We start from the raw sequence: 17251 nt of genomic DNA, 5'->3' as shown, positions 1-17251 counted from the left end.
TGTATTCAGACAGCATGGCCTTCCTGAGTGATAATGGCAGCCCCTGATCCAGGACCTATCTTGCAGCAGTGGGTGAGCTGCTCAGCCCCTAGGTAGCTTCCCGAGACTTAGGATCAGAGTATCTGACATGGCAGAGTGAGCTGAGGCCTCAGAGGTACCTAGCATGGCCCTGCCAAAAGTGCCACTGTCAGAAGTGGCCAGACCCTGCTTGCTTGACCCAGGACTCAGTGCTCACACAGTTGGTCACTCCTTCTGCTCCAGGCTCCTGCAGGTTGAAGGATGGGTGGAGGATGAGGGTCTGGGAGGACGCCCTTCTACCTCCGCTAGGGGCCTCAGCCTGTTGGAAGTTGATGGGTGGTAGAGCAGGAGAGTGTAGGGGAGAGGCCACCCATAAGCCTCAGGCACCCAGGCTAGGCTGCTCCAATGTCATCATAGTCCTCGTCTTCATCAGTGGAGTCCAGTTGGGGGTCAGGGAGTCCTGTGGGGCCAGAAGGATCAGGTCAGCAGGAGGCACAGTTGCTATCCCTGCCACGTGCTGTGAGACAGTGAGCCTGTGTCACCATCTGAAATCATCTTATCCTGTTGTTCACTGCTGCCTCCAGCCAGAACTTTGTCTAGTCCAGAGCTGAGGTCCAGGCTGGTGCATGGAGGATGAGTAGGTACCAGCAACCTTACTACTACTGACACTTCCCTTACGTGGCCACCCAGCAGCTTCTGTTCGAATGCCGCCATTGACAGTGAGCTCACTTCCTCTAACAGAAACCTCCGAATAGTTCTCCATCCTGTTCACATCCCCCACCCCCACCTGGCCTCTGCCACACCTACCTGGACATTCAAACTGCTCCACTGGAGGATGTAGGGGTGGTGCCTGGAAGTTCTGGTACCACTCTCCAGACGAGGTGCTGGAACTGTCACTGTCTGCAGCTGTCCCTGCTGAAGACCCAAGCTAGTTACTCTCTGCGAGGAGCCAGCCTGAGGAATCAGGAGACCTAAGTCTGGAGCTAGGCAAATGAGGAAATGAAGGCCCAGAGAGGGGAGGAGACTTGTCCAAGGTCACACAGCCAGCTAGCTGCTCAGAATTTGGGGTCTATGCCTCTCCTGGGTAGGTTAGACATAGAACTGGGAGCTTGGGAGGGCACACAACTACCTGAAAACATTGCCTGAGAGCCAGCCAGTTCCAAGTTGGAGGGCTGCTCTCGGGGGGGACTCCTCTCGGAAGAAAACACCTGAGAGTTCCATGGGGGTGGCTTGCTGCTGGGACTGTTGCAGTAGGCCTCCCCAGAGGAGGTGCTGGACCCACTGTTGCTCCTCATGTGGTACTGAGAGCCCAGAGAGGGGACATCTGCCACACAGGGTCTGGGGTCAGCAGCTGGGACGTGGGAAACATGCAATTCTTCAAGACCTGGGCCAGGAAAAGAGAAAGAAGGAAGCAAGATGGGCTTTAAATTAGACTGCCAACAGAACTTACTGCTTATGGGAATATTTAGGCCAGAGACATCAGTTGAGAGAAGTTTCTTCTAGTGCATCCTAAGGTGAGTTGAGCTACTGAGTTTGGAGGCAAGGTTGGCACCCTGCTTATCTTCTCCAAGGCCCATCCACTGTGGACTCACCTTCCTCCAAGGGTGGCATCCGAAACCTGTTCTGCTGGGCCTCTTCCTCTGTGACCCGATGCCTCTGGGAATCTGCAGGAAAACAGGGTAGGTGGACATACAGGCTCCGTCTCAAGCCAGGAGCCTGGAGGAGGACAACCCTGACTGGGACAGGGCTCCATTTCATCTAGGGTATCTCAGGTCTACCGTGGACCGGCAGGGAGACAGGAGGTTCCTGGCTAGAAACCTGGTCTCCCCCATCCCTGCCTTGTGCCACAGATGCTCCTCATAAGGATATTGCCAACCGTGGGCTTGACTGTATGCCCTGGTTGTTCCTCACAAGGATGTTACAAGATTTGAAATCTCTAGTGCCCTAGCTGGTCCAGAAATGGACTTGTATCTGCCCTGGGAGGCACTTCCTGGGGTGGAGGAGAAGCCACGTGGCCCAGAACCATGGTACCCTGCTCAGCTTTAATCTCAGGATCCAGCTTAAGAATGTGGGTCAGCTCTTTGAAGCCTAGCAATGATTTTGAGTTCCAATGTCATAGCATTTGGGACACAACATCACACCCTACACACCTGGGCTCAGATGTCCCACTACCAAACATCACCCATGGATCCTCCTCTGGGATCCTCTCAGAGACCCCGAGTCACCAGGTGAGGTGGAGATAGCTGCCCCTGCCCAGTGTCCACCCTCCCCTGCATAACCCTTAGCTACCTTGGTGGAGGCTTCCTGTCTTGTCCCTCTTACAGCTAGCAGGCTTGTGCTCTGAATGGAGGGATGGGAGTGAAGGATGCCCTTGCTGTCCTGCTGTGTGGATATGACAATGATGCCTTCTGCATCATGTAGATAAAAGCAAAACCCTAGGGACTTCACAGCAGCATCAAAGGGATCTGGGGCTCCCCCAACTTTCAGGACTCTGATTTTGGATGTTTTCTGTCACACATGGCTGAACTCTGGTACTAACTTGATTGCACAGTATGTATAAATGGGGCTCAAGGATTTTTTTTACATGCTCCAAGTAGATCCACAGAGGTGTGGGAGCCTCTGTTGTCCAAGCATTGCCTGGGCCCTGATGCAAGTGCTGTCTTCCCTGGTTCTGTTCTCAGCAGGCAGTGGGTAAGCTAGACAAACTAAGGCGTGAGCTGGCATGGCAGTGGAGGGGCTGAGCAGGCCAGAGTAAGACATGGTTTGGGGATGATGAGTGTGTAAGGATTTGCCTGAATTGTGTCTCACTGGAACCCTCAGGGTTTGCACAGTCTTAGCATTCTTAGATGCATGTGCAGGGCCTGATGATGGTACTGAGGTGGTACCCAGCCAGACATAGCCCAGGAGACACTCCTGTGTACAGACAGAGCTCCAGGGTCACAGGGCACTTTGAAGGGGAGTACAGGGGAGCAACAAGAAAGTCCTGTGAAAGCCCTGTGGGCATCAGCAGGTACCCTCCTGCAGGTCCCAAGCCCCTGGAGCCAGCCCAGCACTCACTGTAGAAGGTGGTCAGGGCCACAGGTGGCTGGGAGCTGAAGTCATAATGTTCATAGTCGGAGTCGGAACTGGAGTCCGAGACCTCAGGGACCCGGGGCTTGATGAACAGCATGGGAGCTGGGGAGAGAACAGAGGATTTGGGGGGCAGGGCCCAGCACCAATGTGGGCAGAACACTTAAGGGGAGAGGTTGAGAGTCTAGTAACAGGGACAGGGTACAGAATAGCAAGTGACCCATTTTGTTTTACAACGCAATGTCCTAAAAGATGTGTGACTGGTGTGTGTGTGTGTGTGTGTTTGTGTGTGTGTGTGTGTGTGTGTGTGTGTGTGTGTGTGTGTGTGTGTGTGTGTGTGGCCAGCCCCAAGAGATAGAAGCTTCATTTTTGTTTATTTGTTTTAGATAAGGGCCTCAGTATGTACCCTTGGCTGGCCTGAACCTCTCTATGTCAATAGGGCTAGCCTTGAACTCATAGATATCTGCCTGCTTCTGCTTCTGGAGATGTAGGATTAAAGCCATGTGCCACTGGCCACCATACCCTGCACCACATTTTGACAGGATCTCTTACTAGCACCTGGAGCTTGCTGAATAGTCTAGACTGTTGGGCCAGCTAGAGCCAGGGATCTACCTATCTCAGCCTCCGCAGCACTGGGATTGCAGCCCCTGGCCACCATGCTCAACTTTTTGCATGGATATTAGGGACTGAATTCAGGCCTTCATGTTTGTCTACCAGTCCTATTTTTTTTTAACTCAGAGAATATGGTAAAAAGTTAAATTCCAAAAGAATTTTTTTCTCTCTTTTTTAAAGATAGGGTCTCATGTAAGCCATGCTAGCCTCAGACTCAATATATAGCCAGGATGACCCTGAACTGCAGATCCTCCGGCCTCTACCTCCCATGTGCTGGGATTACAGGAGTGTACCATCATGTCTGGGTTGTGTGCTGCTGGGGAATGAACACAACCAATGTAGCCACACCCTCACCCTTTGTTCTGGGGTGACAGTGGTGGACTCTGTGGGATATCTGGTTGGGAAGCATCTTGAGAAGTGACATCACAAATCTATTGAGCAGAGCTAACATTTCCTCTGAGAACCAACACTCCAAACACTTCTCTTGTATTTGCTCAGAACTCAAAAGCCCAGGGTTGGCGCAAGGCTGAACTAGAAAGTCATTTGTCTGCTAAGCCAGAGAGACTGTGAATTGCTTAAGGCAACACAACCTGTGCATAGTCTGACCCAGGCTTCTCTCCTGTCGATGCCACTTTGACTTCAGCGTTGGTGATCCTCCAGAGTCTACCCTCCCATCCTCCCCGTGCCTTCCCCCACGGGTGACATCCTACCTTCTTTGGGAATGGTGATGGGGACAGCATGATAGTTATTGACTCCTGCTGGCATGGCAGTGGGCAGGTGCTGGTGGTTCACTGAAACAGGGAGGGCTAAGGGAAGGGAGGCAGACAGCCTATGCATCATTTTTATTTTTGTCTCCCAGCCTTTCGGGTTCCAGGTTCAAGGACACAGCTCCTTTGCTCCACACCCAACACAAACACAGAGTCTGCTTCTCCTGAGAGACCTCCACTAAGTGGGCTCCACTACTGGGCAGGCTGGGAAAATCCTTCCCACCGTCAAGGTTTCCCCAGGCCTGAGCTGCACCGTCCTTGCAGGACCACTCCTGCTGGGGATCTTCCCACACCTCACATACTGGGGGACGCCTATGCCTCACAACTGCAGGTTTCCTAACCAAGAGCTGTGGGTACGTCACACCTACCGTATTGTCCTTTCCCTTTCAAGAGAAGAACTGCTATGAAGATGAGGGAGACAAGAAGGAGACTTCCCAGGACAATGCAGGAAATGAGAAGTGCTGGCTCTTGAGACTCCTTGTCCTTCGTACTCAATGGCACAGAAGATTCTGGAAACAAGAACTCCAATTCAGGCAGAAAAAGGAAGGGATGTGGGTTCCCTGCCTTTCCACCTTGATGAAAGGTCCCCCTTTCCTTTTCACCATTTCTCCCTCCCTTCTTCTATTCAAATCTTTCCATGGCTTTTAAGTGCCTCATATATGGTGAGTGCTCTGTGAGTGAATATTAAATGAGCAATTGACTAAATGCATTTACTGTCTGAAATTTTCCTCTGGATCCCTCTCCCCTCCCCCTCTCCTGGCCTTCAGCACTTAGTCTTTGTTCAGCAAACAATCATTTAGTACTATGTGTGTCAGGCTTTATATTCTAGGATTATGACATGGTGACATTATCACAGTCTTGGAGGCTCCACCAAGTGCGGAGCTCCACCAAGTTGGGCCCCATGCTTTGGCTAAGTCTGCTTCCTCAGAGAAAAACACAACACTGGGCCAGTCCTCATGTTCTTCCCTTTCCTTTCTGGCTGCTGACAGGATGGTTTGGACTAGGAAGAGAAAGTAGACTTAGTACCCAGAAGCAGTGTGAGGGAATGCGGTGATGTGGGGGCTCTGGGGTGTAAACCCCAGGGAAATGCTGACAATGGACCCCCAGCTGGCTCCAAGAGGCCTAGTCTCTCTTTGCATTTTGGAGTAGGTGTGACTCTCCACCCTGACTTCAAAGGGGGACGAGGGAGCTGCAAATCCTGCCAGCCTTGTTCCATAGCCAGGGCAGCTCTTAGCGTCTCACTCCTGTCTCTGCTCTTTATACATAGCCAGGACCTCTGGCAGGACTCTAGTCCTTCAGTCTCTCCTCCAGTCCCCTGTCTTGCCATATCTTGAGTGTCTGAGGCAGGATGCAAGTGATCTAGGCAGTGGGGAAGGGAACCCAGCCAGTGCTGGACTTCCACGTGGCTCTTACAGCACAGACCCATTCTAAGTGTTAGAAATCGGTCTCATGAAATAACTTCACACAGATCCCTATGTGTGTGAAAGAAAGAAGTCTTGATCACCATCCCAAACTCAAGGAACCTGAGGCTCAGAGATGTGACCACACAGAGCTAACACACACAACAGGGATGTGAGCCCCAGGAGCCAGCCCTGGTGCTTGCCAAGCTACACAGAGCTAGTAGACAGACCTGGCACAGGACTGGAAATAGAGCTGAAGTTTCGAGTGCTGCTGGCCAACAGGACTGCTGTAACCCTGACTCTGAACCTCAGCTTGTTCCTCAGACTTTGGAGAGGCTTCCCTCAGTTGAGTTGGGGTGGGGCAAGGGTCAGAAAGGCCTGGGAGATAATGCAGGAGGGAACTAGATCCCAATGCCCTAAACCTTGCACACTCACTGGTCCTCTTGATACTCCACCACATGGCCAGGACAGGAGTGTTGGACCCAAGTGGTTCCAAAGCACTTAGGACCTCTCTGGATCACAAGGAGAAACACACACACACACACACACACACACACAGAGAGAGAGAGAGAGAGAGAGAGAGAGAGAGAGAGAGAGAGAGAGAGAGAGAGAGAGGTCCTCTATGACTGGTCCTGTGCAGCAGGATGCCCCCTGCCCCTGAGAGATAAGTTTATTGGTGGGATTGGGAGCTCTGAAACAAGTCACCAGCTGTCCCCAGGGAGACATCCATGAGTGTATGATCAGAGATGCACACACAGGCACCTGCACTGTTGGGAGAAGCCACACTCACCTATCGTGACCGGCACTCTGGAAGGTACTTCAGAAGTGGACAGGTTGTGATGTCTCCGGGAGCCTGTCAGAAAGTACCACCCATTTCCTTGGTGAGTTTCCTGAGTACCTGCTGTGTGTCAAGCCTTGTTCTAGAAACTGCACAAGACAGACAAGTGCCCTGGAACCATGGAGGGTTCCCATTGTGGGCACAAGGATATAGAAACAGAGCCCCTAGCAGTGAGAGAATCCCTGGGGAGCTGGCTGGGAAGACGCTTCAGTTAGAATGGGGACAGATGGACTATTCCTTCTTCCTGCGTAAACTGCTACAAACCCTGTGTCCTTTCCCCACTCCACTTTCAGTTTGCTCTTTGGGAACTCAGCAGCTAGAGGGCCATGTCCTCATTGACATAAGGGATCTGCTTCCTTACTTGTGCAGCCTACACAGCCAGCAGCCATAGCATCCCTGTCTCCAGCTACCGGGAGGAGCATCCTTTATTCTGAAGCCACACAAGTTGAGGAACTGTCCCAGTCCTCCTGGCTGCTAAACAGCAAAGCTGGAACTTGAAGTCAGAACTCTGAGCCCCACAGGGAGGCTAACAATGGGTTCCTGCAGGTGGGGACCTCACTTTCATACTATAATGCCTTTGTAATTGGAATAATGGCCTCACTATGTGTGACAGCATGTCAAGGGTTTGGACAATGTTTCTTTTTAGTTTATTTCACCAAACCAGCTGCACCAGGACTTCTAGCGTTTCTTTCCCCTCCCTCCTTTCCTCTCTTCCTCCCTCCTATCCTTCCTTGAGGTGCTGAGGTTTGAATCCAGGGCACCATGCACACTAGGAAAGTGGTAGGCAAGTAGCCTACCACTGAGCTACACCTCTGGCTTGCATTTATTTGTCGTTATGGTCCCTAAGACACCAATGCTGTGACTTGCCACTGTGGTCTTGGAGTTGGTGAAGTGCAGTAGAAGCCACCTCCTACAGTGAGTGTAAGACTGAACTGAGATAAGGTACCGAGAGCTTGGTGGTACGTGTCATATGACTATAGTTCCAGATGCTGTGGCACATGTCATTACCATCCGTGTTTCCTAATCTAAAGCTTTCCAAAATCATCACCTTTGGGATAGCAAACTGGCTTCACCTACTGAACCATTCCAGTCAACAGGGACCAATTACTCAGCACATAACAACGACCTCCTTGATAAATCCTTAATGCATGCATTTGCATCTCAGTTGAGCATCTTGCAGAAACAAAAACAAAAAACCATTCCGATCCATTAATAATGTCTGCCTGAGCATGGTAAGGGCAATGGTTTTTCTTGGGCCAGCATCTGCCAGTTGCTAAGCCATCTGTAGGCAGAGAGGAAACTTGTGGACTAAATCTAGTGGTGGAGGGGCTGGGGAAGGAAGGAATACCTGAGCAGATGACTCTGGCTGCCAGCGATTGGCTGCACAAGTTAGAGTTGTTGAACCGCCAGAAACAGTTGCTGAGGGTGAGTTCGTCTCCTTCACAGGAGTAGTACATTCTACCTGCCAGAGAGTGTGGCAGCCCCCTGGGCCAATCCACCTCTGATCCGCAACCCAAGGACCGACAGAGCACTTTGGCCTCGGACTCGTACCACACGCTGTCACACACGGTGCTCCAGACCCCTTGGTAGTGCACCTCCACCTGCCCTTCGCAGGAGTCAATGCCTCCAGTCAGACGCCAGGACTGGTGCTCTGCGGGCAAGTGATAGAGTCAGTCTAGAGTGTTCTGAGAACCCCAAAGCAGAGATGGGCCCAGAGAGCCCTATGTGTTTTTCTTCTTGCACCTGTGACCCTCTGCCCGCCCCACCTGCTCTGGCCGGCCCTCTGGTGGGACTCTAGATCTGGCTGCTCCAAGTGTGAGCTGTGAACAGGCAGAAGCAGCTGCATCTGGGGGTGGTTACCCATCAGTTTACTAAGGCCATTGCTGTGGATATAAACAAGCAGCACAGGCAGGACCAGAACCCCTGGTCTCTGATAGCTCAACAGTGATGGGGATGGGGAGGGTAGATGGGACACTCCCTGCCTTAGACCCACTCCTACTAAAGCTGCCCCATCCCAAATATGTCACCTCCTTCAGGCTCACTGACTGACCTGAGCACACCACTCCTGCGTCCTCTTTGTGACCACAGTACCGGTCTCCAGGCAGCCCCATACAGTCCCACAGATATGTCTCGGTCCCGGAGCAGTTCACCTGGTCTCGGTGGATGGGTCCTTGGCCTGGGGTGAAGTGCAAGCCCGCCAGTGCCTGCACTGCCCAGCCGCACCTTAGTTGCTTACAAACCACGTGCGCGTCTTTCAGGTCCCAAGTGTCATCGCACACTGTTCCCCATTCACCATGTTCCAGCATCTCCACGCGGCCAGCGCAGCGGCTACCACCATCCACTAATCGCACAGCCTGGTTCTCTGAGGATGGGAGGGTTTCGGATGTTGGAAGTGGGGGAAGGAAGAGTGGGGCTCTGGACTCGGTGGGAGTATCTGTAACTTGGAGGGAGGATTGGGAGCCCCTGCTAAACTGAGAACCCAGTGGGCGTGGTTTAGAGATAATGTGCGTTGGACTTGAAGGGCAGGAGGCAGGACTAGAGACCAGGTAGGCAAGTCCTAGAGCTTTGGTCTCAGCCACCACGCCTCAGAGCAAAGGCAGCCTGGGGACATGGCAAATTTATCTACCTGGAGGGAATAAACAGAGATTGGGTTAGGACGGGGGACCAAGTGGATGCTCTGGAGATCTAGCTAGGAAGGAGTCTGCAGGCCACCTCTGAGGAGATGCTCAGATCTGGAAATGACAGGTTCAGTGTGCCATCAATGTGAAACTGAGTTTGCACGGGTTGGGAGACTGGTGGCGGAAATCTGGAGATCAAAGTTTGGCTGCAGTGGTTGAAGCCTGAGGTGTGGGGTAGGTAGGGGGCAGGCACATATACCTGCACAGGTGACCAACACCAGCCTCCTGTCGCTGATGTACTCGTGGTCCTCTATCTTGCAGAGCTGCCAATGGGCTCCGCTGCATCGCACGGTTGGTGCCTGCGCCCATGTCGTATTCCCAGCACTGCTGGTGTTCCCAGAGGTGGCCCTGGGTGGCAACTCCGAGGTGGGTGGCATCAGGTAGGTAGCCTTCTCCAAAGCGCCACAGTCCAGCGCTTCACACACAGCCTCGGGGGTGAGTCTGTCCTGGTGTACCACGCGCGCAGGCTCCCAGGATGCCCCCAGTAGAACCTCCATGGATCCGCTGCAAAGACTGCTCCCGTTCACCAGACGGACCCCAAGCTGCTCCTCTGGAAGGGTCAAATTTGAGCTGAGACCTCACCAGATCTTTGTTCCCCCACCTGGGAATGGGGTGAGGCTGACAGCCTGGGGGATCTACTTCCACCCTGTTTCATGACCTTGGGGAACACCCCTCCCAGCACTGAGCCTCAGGCCTTCCCGCCAGTAGGATGCAGCTGGGCTGCCTTAAGGAAAAGACAGGAGCACTTCAAGGCCTGACCCTAGTGTTAAAATTAGAGAAAAGGTGAGGCTCAGGATCCAATCTGGAGCTTTAGGGTAGGTTAGATCTAGTGTGACAATCAGGGGATGGCCCTCACAATCTCCTCTCTGGTGTGTCGTGTCCCCCCCCCCATCTCCAGTGGCACCCTTTTGTTAGAAAAAAAAAAGCAGGATTTGGGCTCAGGGGCCTTGTTGGACCAAGAGTCCCTTCCCTGGTCCCTGGGCTGCTCTGAAGGTACTATCCTAGAGGACACCACAGTGACAAGACCTGCTGCTGCAATGGAAGTAGGTGACCTTTCCATAGGACCCCATCTTAGATCCCAGGGAGCTTCTTATAGGAATGGCCTGTCTGTTTCTGCTCCTCAGACTACACCCCACTGCTTGCTCACAGGTCTTCACAGAGAAAATGAAAGACAGGGCTGACAGTGCTCATCACCCCACCACAAACCCTGGCTTGCTCTGCACAAATCCCTCAAGTGGCTTGTGGTATACATGAGACTCTCAAATACAGGCGTTCTCAGACCGCAAGGAGAGCCTAATAGGACCTTGGTCCCTGGGCCAGAAGGAAGAGGATGTCTCTGGAGTCAGAGGGCTTCTTTGGTACCAGAAAGTCCACTGTCCTTTCTTATTTTCTCAGACACAGTCTACTTGGTCTCAGGTAGTTGACTACAGGGCCTAGGAAAATGGTTTGCTTACCTGGGTCCAAGGGCACGTTTGTGGTGCTGCCATTTCTGCGCTGGCCAGAGTGGGGTGAAGATGAGAGGCCTGAAATGAACCAGCAGCAACCAGGGTGGGTAAGAGAGTTCTAGCCTGGGGGCCAAGAGACACCCTAATGAAAGGGGCCTGCTGAGGTTTTTGGGAAAATGTGAATCTCAGCCTCAGGTTCCTTTGCTCCCTTCAGGCTGAGAAAACTCTCTCACTGGGTGAGAACCACTGAGCAACAAAGTGCTTTCAGACTGACTTTCTCTAAGGGCCTATTCCAGCGCTTTGCATATCGTAATCCATTTACTCTCAACAGCACCGTACTGTTAGCAATCTCTTTTTACAGGTCAGAAAGGGAAACAAGAGTGATAAAAATCCATTGCTGATGCCAGATAGGGTGTTTTTGTCCCTTCATGCCATGGCTGTCCACTCTGTCCCAAGAGGCTAACCTCAGCATCGCGCAGGACTTTGGGCTTCTGTTGGATTCAGGCTATAGAGAGCTACAACAAAGCTGAGGGGGAGGGAGGAGAGCGGAAATATGCTGCTTGTCCCCCAGGTCCCCTCCCTGTGAGGTCCCTCGAGCAGGCTGTACCTTATCTGAATGCCATTGCTTCTCTTAAAGTATAAACCTTTCAACTGTCTCTCTCTCTGGGTCTCCTTGCTCACTTTCTTGTCTAAGGCTCAGGGAAGTCCCAGAGCAGCAAACACCCTTGGAGACTCAGCTCTGCCTGAAAGAAAGTAATCGGGTCTTTAATTGCCAGTCTTCACTAACTCCCTCCTTTGCATCCCAGTCTGACCTATATGGGGAAATGACTCAGAATTCAAAGCACAAACTCCACAGTGACTGTAATATTCAGAGCAAGAATTCAGATGTGCACCAGTGAAGATTGCAGAATTTTTGCACAATTGCGGTTCCCACAGCAACGAGCCCAGAGCTCCAGTGTGGCTTTTAATATTTCTCCACACACAGGTGGAAGGAAAAGAAGGGAGGGTTGGAATGGTGGCTGGGAGGCTATGTGTGAGCATGTTAGCATGTGATTGAGATTGTTTGTGTTCATATGGTCATGTGTCCGTGTCCGTGTGTGTGTGTGTGTGTGTGTGTGTGTGTGTGTGTGTGTGTGAGAGAGAGAGAGAGAGAGAGAGAGAGAGAGAGAGAGAGAGAGAGAGAGTGAGTGACCATGTTTGGGACAGGTTTTATCTGTCTCTTGATGTGGACAACTGCTTTCTTGTGCATAAAGGTGCATATTATTTCTCCTAGACCAGAAAGTCGGGTAGCACAGATCCCAGGTGGGTCCTCTGGGATGCTCAACACAGTGCTTGTTGATTGGCTGACTGAATGGAAGTGCAAACTGGAAAATGCCTGCTTCCAGAAAAACTGTCATCAGTTTATTGAAATTGACTGTACTTGAACACTGTGGACTTTGTGTTGTCCCAGCCCTGGTTGCAAGAAAAGACCTGGCCTTTTGTGATCTAGAATTTCTTGCTGTAGGAACAAGAGCAGACGCTACCTCAAGCCCACCTTCCACCATAGTCTCTCTTTACAGAGACCCCAGGGCAGGACAAGGGATTCTTCCTTGTCACCAACACTTTGCCTGACCCCATGGATCCCATTTCAAATTGGGTCACTTTTTCTTTTCTGCAGTAAAACTTATGAAAAGAAACGTTTGCCTTTTTCTATGAATTTACTATGTACAATTAAGAAGCCTGGACCTGGGGCTAGAGAGATGGCTCAGTGGTTAACAGCACTGACAGCTCTTCCAGAAGACTCACATTCAATTCCCAACATCCACATGGCAGCTAACACCCTTACACAGACACACATGCAGGCAAAACACCAAATATATATATATATATATATATATATATATATATATATATATATATATCTGGATGGAAGAGAGAGCTCAGTAGGTAAAGGCACTTTCTGTCAAGTCTACAACCTGAGCTTGGCCCCCAGGACTCACATGGTGGAAGGAGAGAACCAAGTTCAATGGGGTGACTCTGACCTCACTCTCATGCCGTGGCATGAATACACACAAACAAATGGGTACAATTTTTTTCCTTTGGTTTTTAGAGACAGGATTCCTCCATGTAGCTTTGGAGCCTGTCCTGGAACTAGCTCTTGTAGACCAGGCTGGTCTTGATCTCACAGAGATCTGCCTGCCTTTGCCTCTCAAGTGCTGGGATCAAAGGGGTTTGCCACCACCCCCTGGCGGGTATAATTTTTTTAAAGGAAAACAACGTTCAGTGCATTTTTTATGGAATAACACAAAAATAACAATGAAGTCAAAATGTCTGTCCATGGGAAAACTGCTTGTAAAGTCTGGTCTGCTCATAGCTTGGTACCGTATGTATCCCTTTAAAAAGAAAGAGAATTGGAGTAGTGGTACATACTCTTAATCCAAAGCACCCTGGAGGGAGAGGCAGGTGGATTTCTATTTGAGGTCAGCCTGGTCTTCCTAGCACATTCTGGGGGCAGGAAAGGAGAGGAAGAAGGAAGGAAAGAGAAAGAGTCACGTTGATCTGCGGGATTTTCACTCTTTATTAAGTAGGGAAAAAAAGACACAGAGAAGAAACAATGAAGGAAAAAGTCTTGTTCAACAGCTGTACTTTAGTTTAATAAAGTAGTCATGTGTGTAAAAGGTATGCATATGAACAACGAGAAAACATTGAGACACAAAGCACCCTTCACACTGCTTGCATGAACAGATGGCAGGTGTTATCACAAGCATATTGAAAATAAGGAAAGCCCTGAGGCTGGGGTGTGGCTCGGTTAGTAGAGTGAGTGTCTAACATGCTTTGGGGTCCATCATCTGCATTACGTAACTGGCACAGTGACATGTGTGTATAACCCCAGCACTTGGTAGGTGGTGGCAAGAGGATCGTAAGTTTCAGGTCATCCTTGGCTGCACAATGATTCACTGTTGTATGCTGAGTTCACTGACCACATTAAATTGTCCTTCATTTCCCCAAACATGGCCTTGAACTGTGCTTTGCATGCTGGGAAGCGATGGGCCAAGAAGGGGAAGAGATGAAGGGGAAGAAATGGGAGAGCAACCCCAGACAGCAAAAAGGCTGCTTTTGCAGTTCCAAGCAGAAGCCCAGGTGGGACAGGCAGTGCTGCTGTAGAAAAGGCTCCAAGGGCAGGTGCCACCAAGGGGAAGGGACAAAAGGCCAAAGGTGGCCAGGAGCAACACAAGTCCATGATCCCAGCACCCAGTGGGGCTGAGATGGGGAAGATAGAGAATTCCAAGTCAGCCCATGCTGTGTAGCAAGACCCTGTCTCCAAAAGTAACAAAATCAAACCAAAGCTGAAGAAGAACCCAGCACCTCAGAGGCGGAGGCAGGGGAATTTCAAGTTCAATTGTCCTTGGCTACATAGTGAGACTCAGTCTCAGAACAACAACAAAACCCACAGAGGAGTCTGAGGAACTAGGACTCTGATTTACCCTGTGTCATCGAGGACCATGGGCTCCTGTGGTGGTGTTGGAGGGGCAGTAGTGAGGAGCCTGGACACTAAAAGCTGAGACCCCACAGGCCATCCCAGCATTGGAACAAGTTCAGTAAGGAGAATATGTCAGTTAGGTGCCTGCTACAGGCCAGGGTGCCTGTGGCCACTAGGCTCTCCCTGGGATGCCAAGAAAAGCATAGGTGCACGATAAAGTTGAACATATAATAGACAAAGGCTTTTGTTGGGAGGAGGCAGGGTGAGAGTGGGAAGAAATGGCTTGGAAATGAGGAGATTGAATCTACAGAAAGAACCTCGTGGGAAGTGTGGCATTTGTCACTGCTGGCGCCACGGTCAGAAACACTGGAAAGTGTTTCCAAGTTCATACAGCAGCAGCAGCGCCGCTGGCAGCAGCCGTAGCCACAGCAGCAGCAGCCGTAGAAGCCCTCTGCACCCGGGCTTCTGGGCTTGTAGCCTGCAGATGCGGCCTTGAGGGCTAGGGTGAAGCCAGAGCCAGAGTGCTAGCTTCCCTGAATTGTGCAAGGGCTGAGGAAAAGGGAAGAAAGGGGAAGAAAACAGAGGGGAAGGGAAGGGAGGGGAACTTTCCAACCACTCAGCCATGGAGGTCAGAGGCCATACCTGAACTAGTGGTTGGAAAGTCATTGCTGCAGCTGAGACTCTGTGTAACTGAGGCAAGACATCAACCTTTTCTGAGCCTCAGGTGACCCTTTTCCAAACTGGAAATAAGTCTCACCATATTACAGGCTGTGGTAAGGATGAATCAGTATGACATTTAGCCATCCAGGGCCTGGAAGGGGTCAGAGAGTTACAGATAAAAGCTTCTGGCCATCTTGGTTCCTACAGTACTAAAACCAAAGCAAACACCCATTCTCCCCAAAACTGAAGATAGCTGTGTTCTCTGGGAGCCAATTGGGAACTGGCTAAGAACACACAGCACATCCAAAATATTTGTCATAAATTATTTTTGGAGGGTTTTAATGGCTGGGTGAAGGTTTACAACAGAATGGCATGTGACTGAAGATCAGTTCACGAATCAGAGAGATTTCTGTATTTCACTCCCACCCATGCTTGCCCCTGGCCAGGTTCTTCCAGAGACCCTGAGGGGTTCAAGCTCATCCCCCTGTCATGCCCTCTCAGGGAAGCCTGAGGTATTTCTTTGTGGACAAAGCCACGAGGGTGACATGGTTATTTTGGCCATGAGTGACAATGGCATCTGTCCCTGTGGAGGTTAATGTTGACCAGATAAAGAAGCATCTAGCAAACTAATAAGCTGAATAAAGGCACTTGCTTCAGAACCTGACAACCCGAATTTGGTACCTGGGGCCCACATGATAGGAGAGGACAGACTCCTGCAAGTTGTACTCTGATCTGACCACCCAAACCAAACCCACACAAAATATATAAAAATGTAATTAAAAATGACAAATAAATAAATAAACAAACAAGAAAATGAAGCACACCTCTAGGTGTGCCTGAGGATGTTTCCCAAGAGGATTCACTGAGGGACAGGCGCTATCTTCCCTCAATGTGGATGGCAACATCCCATAGGCTGTGAAAGAAGAGCAAGCTAATATGAGCAACTGTGCGCTCTATCTATCTATCCATCCATCTATCATCTATCCACCTATCACCTATCCCTCCCTCCATCCATCCATCCATCCATCCATCCATCCATCCATCATAATCCATCATCTATCTATCCATCATCTATATCTATATATATCCTTCCATCCATCCATCCATCCCTCCATCCGTCATCATTATCTATCTATCTATCTATCTATCTATCTATCTATCTATCATCCATCATCTATCATTTATCCATCTATCATCCATCGATATCTCTCTCTATCTCCCTTCCCCATCCTGCTCTCTGCCCTTCCCCTTCCTCTCTGTTTCCCTCTCGCCTCCATCTCTCTCTCTGCTCCCTGGCAACCATTGCACACGCTTGGGGTGGGGGTGTAAGTGACTCTGCCCTGCTGTGTGCTCCCTGCAGTGACAGATTGACACCTCTGAAACTATAAGCCCAAATCAACCTCTTTTTCCCTTAATTCATTTTCAAATGTATCTTCCACAGCAACAGGAAGCCTGGCCAACACAGCTCTACTATATTTTAAGCAACACATGGGCATCATCCATATCTGTTTTGCTGGCCACGTGTGCCAGGCACAGAGCCTCACCCAAAAGGAGTGCTGAAAGGATAGAAATAGATGGAGCTCAATCTTTGGCGGTGAGGAAAGATCATGAGAAAAAGAAAACACATTCTCGTCTGGTGGGTTTTTCTGTTTTCTGCCTGCTTTGTGTTCTTCTAAAATGTCCATATATTCTACATCAAAATAAAAACTAGCTCACCTATTCACTCATAAATCTTCAAATAAATGAGTTTTAGTGCTGGCTATCCGGGCACTCTGCTTACACGACCCTGCAGAGAAAGCTAGAACAAACCATATGGCCGGGTTAGCCAATGCCACCTCCCTCCTGGGGAAAGAACGAGCAGCTTATATGATTGCAAGATCTGGGCATTTTCCCTGAAGATGTCAGCATTCTCTAGGGGAGGCACAGTGGAGGGATCACCAAGCTCAGCACTGGCAAAAAGGGAGCTTGGTTGGTTCTTTGTCATTAACTTGCTGTATGACCTTAGGTGAGTCCTTTGCCTTGTCTGGCTCTGTTTTCTCACTGATATAATGAGTAGGTGACCATTTTGATCTCTTCTACACCTTACATCTTTGACAATTATATTAGAATCTAAAACAAGAGAGAGCAACTATTGAACACTTACTGTGTGTTCTATAGATGTGGCTGTTATTCAGCTGCTTTACATGCAAGATGAACTAGAGGCCTCCCAGGAGCCCTCTTGAATGGGCCCCCTTATCAGTCTTATGTTACCATCAAATAAACAGACACAGAGAGGTGCAGCAAATGGTCTGCAGACACCCATTT

The 17251-nt window shown here is 50.3% G+C and overlaps 1 protein-coding gene across 1 annotated transcript in view; it reads right to left on the bottom strand.

The window, feature by feature from the left end:
• Positions 1–410: 410 nt before the first annotated feature.
• Cd6 (CD6 molecule) overlaps positions 411–17251 on the bottom strand; it is a 38303-nt gene continuing 21462 nt past the window's right edge. Inside the window, exons 2-14 of the mRNA XM_035441584.1 lie at positions 14679–14786; positions 10837–10905; positions 9582–9932; positions 8755–9066; positions 8053–8355; positions 6657–6719; positions 4835–4975; positions 4410–4505; positions 3076–3192; positions 1611–1682; positions 1142–1402; positions 826–924; positions 411–478 (exon numbers count right to left, since the gene is read on the bottom strand). Coding sequence (XP_035297475.1) covers positions 411–478; positions 826–924; positions 1142–1402; positions 1611–1682; positions 3076–3192; positions 4410–4505; positions 4835–4975; positions 6657–6719; positions 8053–8355; positions 8755–9066; positions 9582–9932; positions 10837–10905; positions 14679–14786 — 2060 coding nt within the window. The remainder of the gene's footprint in view (positions 479–825; positions 925–1141; positions 1403–1610; positions 1683–3075; positions 3193–4409; positions 4506–4834; positions 4976–6656; positions 6720–8052; positions 8356–8754; positions 9067–9581; positions 9933–10836; positions 10906–14678; positions 14787–17251) is intronic.

Source organism: Cricetulus griseus, chromosome 3 (genome assembly GCF_003668045.3).
Source record: "Cricetulus griseus strain 17A/GY chromosome 3, alternate assembly CriGri-PICRH-1.0, whole genome shotgun sequence".
In the NCBI taxonomy this organism is placed as follows: Eukaryota; Metazoa; Chordata; class Mammalia; order Rodentia; family Cricetidae; genus Cricetulus; species Cricetulus griseus.
Note: the sequence above shows the minus strand (reverse complement) of the source record. Positions and strands in the feature narration are given on the sequence as shown.